The sequence below is a fragment of the Equus caballus genome, chromosome 24 (assembly GCF_041296265.1).
Source record: "Equus caballus isolate H_3958 breed thoroughbred chromosome 24, TB-T2T, whole genome shotgun sequence".
NCBI lineage: Eukaryota > Metazoa > Chordata > Mammalia > Perissodactyla > Equidae > Equus > Equus caballus.
The window spans coordinates 22992466-23001597 of record NC_091707.1 but is presented as its reverse complement, the minus strand read 5'-3'; the positions used below and the strand labels follow the sequence as shown (position 1 = coordinate 23001597).

The following is a 9132-nucleotide window of genomic DNA, read 5'->3' as shown; positions in this document are numbered from 1 at the left end:
TCCCAGCAAAAGGGGACGCCCGCCCCCTCTGTCTCTCCTTTGCCTTCACCGCTCAACGCTTCGCCTCAGCCTCTGACTTGCCGCAGCGCACTTTTTGTCTCCTCTCCTTGACCCTGCTTGTGCAGCCGTCCTTTCTCACAGGCCCACGTGGAGCCTCTGGAGGGAAAGCCTTAGATCGGTGCTTCTCAACCCGGCATCGTATTTACCTGGAGGGCTTGTTATAAGAGATTTTCGGCCCTCACCCCCTGAGTTCCTGGTTCCCTAGCTCTCGGGTAGGGCCGGATAATTTGCACTTCTAACAAGTTCTTAGGAGACACTGCCAGTCCAGGACCACTTTGAGAACCACTGTCTTAGATAAAAAGGAGGTGCCGCGGCGCGAGCTCCCCCTTTTCTTTCCGCCTCTCCGCTCTCCGTTCGCTCTTATGCCATTTTCCCTTCTCCGCGGTAGATTCTGGCTTTTGGACTCTGTTTACTAAGGGTTCCACTCCTGTCCCCGGTTCCGAGCGGACAGTGGGTTGTTAGGGACCATGCCTGCCGGTATGCCCCATGCCCTGCGCAGCTTCGCTCCTGCTGCCCTCACTGTGTTTCCACCGCAAACGCTGCCAGCTGCGCTCCCCGCCTCTCGTGTGAATTATTCGCCCTCTTCGCCTACTCCCCGCATTAAGTGCAACCTTTTCCGCAACTTAGCAGCGCGGCGGGGCTCGCCTCTTGCGCTCGACAGCCCTGGGGAAGCTCCCCTGTGCGGCTGCACGCCTCCCCGCGCGCCAGAGCCAGCCCCGGCACAGAGGCTCTTCCCGTGCCTGCTCTGCGCTCCGACCCTATCTGGCTCGAGCTCTGGGGCGTGGGGTAGGGCGGGTGATGAAAGCTCCTCTGTTGAGCTTCGGGCGCCAAAGCCCGGAGGGGGGCGGTAGCAGCGTCAGGTGGCTGCTCTGCGTCCCAGCGCACCGCCCTGTCAGTCCCTGCTCGGCGCTCAGCCTCAGCTGGAGCGGGAGCTGATCGACACCTTCTCCCCCGGAGTCGTGTCCTCGGGAGTAGCCGGGGCTCAGGACCCCAAAGGGAGAAGCTGAGATGTGACCCCTTCCGCCTGTCCATTGCCCTCTCTGGCATCCTGCCTGCGTCTCCCACTTCCTCGTTCACTCCACTGCCCCATTGGACCGCAAGCGTTTGCCTCGATCTCCGGGGAGAGAGGAGCCGCCTCCAGGCGCACAGCGCAGCAGAAGTTGGGCTCGACTGGGCAGCCGTGATCCAGCTGCGCGAGACGGGTGCGCTAGGGCAGGAGGAGAAGAAGACGCAGTAAAGGTGTCTGGGTCTGGGCTAAGAGGGACTGGGAGACAGGTCTCGAGTTGGCTCTTCCCGCTCTCCCGGCCCCGGGGCGCGGGGCAGGGGGAGAAATGCTGAGCCCGCGCCCGGGCGACCGCCGCCGCGGCAGCAGCCTCAGCAGCAGCTTCAGCATCAGCACCGGCGGGACAGCGACAGCGGGGGCGGCGCAGGCGCACTGTGCCCCGCGGAGCCTGCAGTTCCCGAGCCGCGTGTGCGGCACCGCCACAGTCTGGGCAGCGGCGGCCGTGGGAGCGCTACTACCATGAACTGCCTGGTCCTCCTCCCCAGAGCTGCTCATCCGGGTCCGGCTGGAGAAACAGTCAGGGGACCCCGTCGCCGCCGCCGCGCCCCCTCTTCATTCGGCTCGATCTTTTCCTCCACCTTCTCCTCTTCCTCTGCCTTCTCTTCCTGCTTGCCCCCCTCCCCCGCCGCGGATCCTGGCCGCCGCTCTCCAGACCCAGGATGCCGGGGGGCAAGAGAGGGCTGGTGGCACCGCAGAACACATTTTTGGAGAACATCGTCAGGCGCTCCAGCGGTAAGAAGAGTTGCAGTTTTAAGAACATCCCTCTCCCCTCCACCCTGCCGACGCGCGCCCCCCATCCTCCCCATCCCATCACACTCCTGGGGGGGAGGGGGATGCAGACAGCCCTACCTGGTGGCTTCAGTTACTAGTTGGAACTGATTTGGGGTGGGAGTGGGAATGAAGTGGTGGAGGAAAGTTAGTTGCATCCCCTTCCCAAGACGTACTCACCCCCTCCCACCTGTCCAGAGCCTGGTACCGAGGATGCGATGGGGGAGCGGGTAGGGAGTAGGTACGTTTGGATAATAGAGTTGAGTTTCGCTTTGGGGAAGGATATCTTTCTTGTTCATCCTTTTCCCATATTTTTTCCCAGGTAGGCTGCAGACAATGATCAAATTCTTAGAGTGAATCTCGGTTAGAAGGGTTTCCCTCAAGTTGGGAATGGCTGTGAAAGTGGCTACTTAATATGATTTAAGTCTCTGGAATGGCTTTTGGGTCCAATGGGCACCGCTGAAAGGAACCCTGTGCGGGGGAGTAGTTGGAGCTGAGCCTAATAAAGAGAGTTAATACTTGAAAAATGGGAAGGCAATCAGTATGGTCAAATTTTGTGTTTAAAGTTTCTTTCTTTCCTTTTTTTCTTTGTGTGTTGGTCTATGTTAATCTCTGTGATATGTTTGATTTGATTTAAACAGGAGAAATGTAGAAGGGAAGCAATAGCTACTGTGCTTTAAAAGTAACTGGAGAAAGAAGTAAAAAAATGCCATTCTACCTTGCTGCTAGTGTTAAGGTTTTCTTGCTTTAAAGTGTCTTTAAAATGCCATCCATTTATGCATTCATTTCCTCTAAGATATTTTGAATGGGGATGGTTACATATTTCACATTTTAAGACCTCATAAACTTTGTATTTTACTGAAATTTACATTTTCCACTTGTCTTTAATTCTCTTATGTAATTTTCAATTTTATAAGCAAGATATGTAAAGTATCCTTTAAAGTTTTTTTTCTTCAGAGGCCTGTCATTTTATTTTGAGACCCCTTGCTTGAAGAGTTATCAGAAAGACTTTTCTGCATATTGATTACAGTAGAGCTTGGACCAAAGCATTGAAAAACTCTTATGCAGTTCCGTAATTCATTGTTCATTCATTCATTCATTGAAACAATATTTGTTTGGGTGCCTTACACAAGAAACACTCTTTGGGGGCCTTTGTATAAAAAAAATGGTTAAGACGTTTCTGTTCTCAAGTAGCTCCCTGCCTAGTGGGCAAGATAGAGGCACACTCAAATTATAATAAATAATTAAATATAATTATGCTTTTCCTGAATTGGTAGATTAGTTTATACTAATTCTTAGATTCAGATCTTTTCTAAAACTAGGCTTGCAAATATTTCCCCTGGCTTGGGGACTATATATATTTAAGCATGCTAAGGTATTTTTCATAAATCTCTGACATGGTATTTGGTTTTAATTTGAAGCTTGTGACTTTATTTCTTCCACCTTGGTCAATGCCTGATACTATACAAGTCTACAGCAGACTTTCTGGGTTGAAAAAATAGCTAATAAGCCTAGGCTAGTTATTTAAAAAGTATCTGTAATATTTTTAGCCATTCCAGTGTGATTTAAACTGTGTTTTTGATTTTTTATGAAAATATAAAATGTAAATTCATAATGGCAGGCAATTTCTATGTTTATAAATTATTTCCTTGTATTAGTATTACACAAAGACCTAGAGTACAAAGAAAATATTACTGTTAAATCAACCAGTTTGGGAAATTTAAAGATTATTGGAATCAGTTGTTTAAGATATATCAGCCTTATTTCAGCTTTTTCATCCTCTTGGGTTATTTCGACTTCATACAATTTTGTCTGTGAGAGGACTTTTCAGAGAAGGCCTTAAAAAATAAAGCCCATAGGCTCTCTGTTGCTCTGCATGGTAACCAGAAAGAAGGTGTGAATTCCTTGACTGAAGTTTACTGATAGAGCATCTTCGGTTGAAACTTCTTACACAGACTGCAACTATGAGTCCGTTTTTACAATGTCTTTTATTTTAGATAGACTGTGAAATTAAGATTTACCTTATGTGGCTTAGAAATATCTGCTTCTGTTGCCTCCATTTTGTATTTACTATCCAAATTAATGAGTGTTTTATCTTTTTTACTCTTCACGCTCATAATTGTTTTATTGGCTTAATGTTTCTTTCTGTAGAGAACATCAAGTGCGAATGAAAATTTATCTGTTTTGGCATTTTAAATACCACCTCTAATTGCTTGTGGCTAACTTTTAATACCACTACTCAAAACCTCTGAGCTTTGTTTGAAATGTATTAGATACTTGGGGTAAGTATATGCGCATGTGCACATAACAAATACTGACAGTCTCATCGCCCCTTTTACAGGAAGAACCTCGGAAATTGAGAATTCCAGTGTTAAATTGGTCCACACATTCATGTGGGAGTATCCCACAGTTGTTGCCATTTCTATATGATTTGGCAGAGATAGAAAAATTCAATCTGAGAAATTGTTTAATTGAGACTAAACAGGAAATTCCCTTCAGGATTCTCATAGATGGCTTGGGTTCATCACACTGAAGATTTCATTATTCACTAACAACAACATTGGAAGTGAAGTGTTGGAAGAGCTTTAGTGGAAAAAGAAAGAAAAGGAGGCAGCTCTCACAACATATTTAAAAATTGAGGGAGCAGAGGCTGGGATTATCTGTTTACTTTTACCCCATGAAATACTTCTCTTTCTGATACAACATCATTTCCTCCTTATAAAAAGATCAGATCCATAGTAAGAGTCAGATGAACATAGAAATATATACATAGAGAGATGCACAGAGATAACACACAGATGGGCATGTGCCCAGGCCCAAAGACAAATGTGGAGGAAGAAAACCCTTTCTCTCTCTTTCACACCCAAAGAGGAAAAGAGAGATGTTGAAAGCAACAGAAACACACACACACACACAGAAAGAGAAAGAGAGAGAGAGAGAGAGATTAGATATGAAAGGGACATGGACACAGAGAAAACATCAGGCGTGTATTTGTCCATGGATATCGCTAATGAACTGAAATCTCAGCCAGTTAGAAATCCATCAGAGGTCTTCTTGATGATGCACGACAAAGGGGCAAGAAGTGTGGTATATTTGGGCACAGCTTTTAGACCTGAGGATTTCCTAGTAAAGTTCCAGGCTCCTCTGTTGCAATTTCCCAGAATCACAGGCTCCAGCGCTGGTATCTATTTGCTGTTATTTTACACCCTTGAGATTGGATTTTTATTCTCCTTATTTAGTTGACTCAGTCTGTTATGGGAAAGCATTTCAAATTGTTACTGGTGATTCAAAGTCTATAAAATAAAATAACGAGGGCCATTGAGTAGGATGGATACAAACATAGTTTATAGCCAAATCCCCGCATAGTAGAAGTAGGGAATTCCTCTCTTTAGTTTTAAGATAAAAGACAAGACCATTTTTAGAAAAATAAAAGGAATTACAATAATTCTTAACAAGTGATCTTAGTAGATATAGAAAGAACATTATTACTCCAAGAAGTTGTAAAACGTCAAAAGTATAAATGCAATAGGAAGGTTTAGGTAAATTTTTGGCTAGTTTGATCAAAATCAAAGTTGCTAGGAAGGGAAAGTTTTAGAACATTTTGGTGAGTTCATTACATGTGGGCAGTGTCTCATAGCAACCCCCACCCGCAGCAAGTGCTTATTGACTGAATCTATGTGAGGAACATTATTAGGCTATCTTCCCTTAATTTGAATTTCTATTATTTATGCAAGCTATTCATCAATATATACTGGGCTGCAGGGGGCAGTAGATTTGTGGGTAGAGGGTAAGTGCCTAAAAGAAACCAACAGTTTTTAAGACTTTTAGGTGGAATTTTAGATTAAAAAAAACCCAAAACATTTCCAAGGCCTCCATTCTGATTATGTCTTTGGGCAGCACATTTTATTCATATCTTGTCTTTGATTCCTTAACAAATAGGCAGAAACGGTTAGTTTGGGTGACAGTAAACTATGCTGCCATTTTGAAAAGTTGTAAGTACAAAAATAATGTCTTTTTATTAGAATTTAATTATTGTTCCTTAATATTTTAAACATTACTAGGAATGTTTTTCTATTTAGAGAAAAAAGGGGCTCAGGAAAGAAGAAAACAGAAAAGGTAGTATTTCATGAACAACTTACATTTCAAGAGAAGAAGCTCAATATGCTCGTTTTCCCATTTTGCTTGTGCTACCGAGGCTGCACTAATACTTTCTTTACTCTGTCATCTCTTTCTAATAGGAAAATCCAAAATGATTTTTGTGCTGTAATTAATATTCGTAAAAACTGAGATCTTAAAAGAGAACCCATAAGAGAGGAAATAGACAATTAGTGATTTAAAAACAAAAAAGGAAAGGAATAATAACTTTTAAGTGTCATTCACTTGAAAAGAAATGGTGAGAAACAAATGGATTTTTTTGGTATTAAGTTCTTGATATTTTTTTCTTGAAAGATTTTCTTTAACATCTAAACCGCTATTTAGGAAATGTTGATAAAACCACATAGTGTTTTTGAAACATTGGTTTACCCAGGTCTCATAATGTATCACTTTTACTTTTAAAGTATCATGGAGGTTGAAATTACACTGACCACTTCCTAAACTATATTTATAAATAAGCCCGAGGCTGTCTCTTGCTTTAGAGCCCACACTGCGTTACACAATGAATGCAGGTCTTTGCTGACTAGAGAAACACTCTTGTCTTCACTAGAAATTGCCCTCTGTCTGTCTTTTGCTTGATTCCAGAAGGAAGATGTGGAGAAATCCATGTACCTAGCCATCTTTTAACTGCCTTACTAAAAGAACCACGTAAGACACATTTTTTTGAAATAGAAGAAAACAGCTATGCTTATTTTAATTAACAGTGACTGAGTAGATTTCCAAAAAAAAGAATCCTTTAGTTTAGTCAATATTTATCTTTTACCTTCATTGTTAATAACTGCTGTTTGCTAGCATGGAGGAACAAGGCTTCCACATTCTCCAATGTCTAGCATGAGAAAAGGTTGTATTGTTCTCCAAAGCTCTGTAGATAGTATTTACCACAAGAGGTCGCTATAGGTTCTGTCACGGGTGAGCCAAGTAGTTAATATCCTTCTTTTTCGTTTTCTTTCTTTTTTCCTCAAGTCTGATTGGAGGTTAAAATCAAGGTAGGTAGTTGTTACTCTTGGCAGAAAATGTCTAAAATATAAGACGTATAGGAGAGTGAAATGAAGAAAGTTATTTATTTCTTTTAATTATTGCAGTTTCATTTTAGTTGATGGTAACCAATATTTTGTGACTAAATGAATGGGATATTAATAAAAAAGTTTATGTAAGTGAATAAATTTAAATAAATTTTAGACTAGTAGAACATTTACTTTAGCAGGTGAACAAAATTCTATTGTAATAAATCATTTCAGGGTGGTGGTAATATATATGAAATATAAAATTTTGCAGGAAAAGGCCTATAAATAATATGCTGCAAGGATGAATACATATTTTCTATTTCAACAAAATTTTCCTCTCCCAGATGTCTTGATATAATTTATATTAAACTGGTGAAGGAGAATCAATTCATGACAGTGCTTTGATTTTATTGAAAGATGGTTCAAAGATTTATAGCTACTTACCTGGGATATTATATGATTCTAGTATTTTTTTTTTTAAAGATTTTATTTTTTCCTTTTTCTCCCCAAAGCCCCCCGGTACATAGTTGTATATTCTTCGTTGTGGGTCCTTCTAGTTGCGGCATATGGGACGCTGCCCCAGCGTGGCCCGATGAGCAGTGCCACGTCCGCGCCCAGGATTCGAACCAACGAAACACTGGGCCGCCTGCAGCAGAGCGCGCGAACCTAACCACTCGGCCACGGGGCCAGCCCCATGATTCTAGTATTTTGATGACATCTGGAATTTTAAAATAAAATACAGAGCTGAAGCAGATCTTCTTCAAAGTTCTCCAAACTTCTTAAACTCCCCTCAAAATATGATTGGAGATAATATTACTTCAAGAGGTTTTGTTTTCTGTCAATCAGCAGGTTTGAATCTTGGTTTTAGGGATTTTTTTTTCTCTGTGGTCGAGTTAGAAAGCATATATTGGGAGATGCTTTGAAATGTTCCGAACAAAACTAGTTTTAATGGGAAAAAATAAAATATGCCATACAGCACTTTTATGAATAAAAGAGATATGTCATGAAATCAAACATGAATAACAAGTCAAAATCCAAAACCGGTGGCAATTATTGTTGTGGAAATTGAGGAGAAAGAAAATAGTCTTAATGTGTTCTAAGAAATGGACATTTATAAAACATTTTCTTTTACCAATAGCAGAGTAGAATTAAAAAAAATCCTGTCTTATGTTCTTGTCATACACACACAAAAAAGAAAGAAAATGACAACTGTGAAGTGATGGTTATGTTAATTAGCTTGATTGTGGTAAATCATTTCACAGTGTATTCCTACATCAAATCAAGTTGTATACCTTAAATATATACAGTTTTAGTCAGTTATACCTCAATAAAGCTAAAAATAAATCCTCAATATGTTCCACCAGATACTCTAACTTAATAATGTGTGGCATGACTCCTTTTCTCATTGAGGAATGACTAAAAAGAATCATTTAAATATTCTCATGTTATATGATATAGAAGTTGATATTGGAAAGGCTTATTCTAGAAAAATATTTGATCAAATGAGGGCAGTGATAACATTGTCACATAAATCAGTGTATGTTTAGACATTGTTTTAGTATTTGGCTGTATGTGGATACTATTACTGATAAAGAGATTTATTTGTATACATTCTAGATAGTAGTTTCGTGATATATTGTTTTCACTTAGAAAAAGATAGAAAAATTAAACAAAGAGCAAAATAATTTAGACAGGAAAAGTGGTTGAAAAGCTATTTGAAATTTTATTGAAATGGATTTCTTTCTCTCTTGGGGTCTGGTCCCATCAGAGAAATATAGGTACTGAGTACGAAGTCCTATTGATTTTGAGAGATCTGGGATTTGAGGTCTGAGCTGAGGTGCACAATCACAGCAGTTTCTGGTGGTGATGACATATAACTGGGAAGTCATGAGAATGTTAGTGCATAGACTAAGTTCCTTAAGAATATGGGTCACACCTTAAACATACTTTTGTATCCTCTACTGTGAACAGCACAAAGCACTAAGTACTAGTTGAAGAGATACTTTCTGATTTTGTCTTCTAAATTAAGCAAGTCTATAAGTGATATTTTCCCCAAAACAATGTTGATTAAATCTGTTAAGT

At 41.1% G+C, this 9132-nt stretch overlaps 1 protein-coding gene across 1 annotated transcript in view; it reads left to right on the top strand.

Moving 5' to 3' along the window:
- The first annotated feature begins 685 nt into the window (after positions 1-685).
- KCNH5 (potassium voltage-gated channel subfamily H member 5) overlaps positions 686-9132 on the top strand; it is a 305467-nt gene continuing 297020 nt past the window's right edge. The window contains exon 1 of the mRNA XM_001498472.7: positions 686-1855. Coding sequence (XP_001498522.1) covers positions 1783-1855 — 73 coding nt within the window. The 5' untranslated portion in view covers positions 686-1782. The remainder of the gene's footprint in view (positions 1856-9132) is intronic.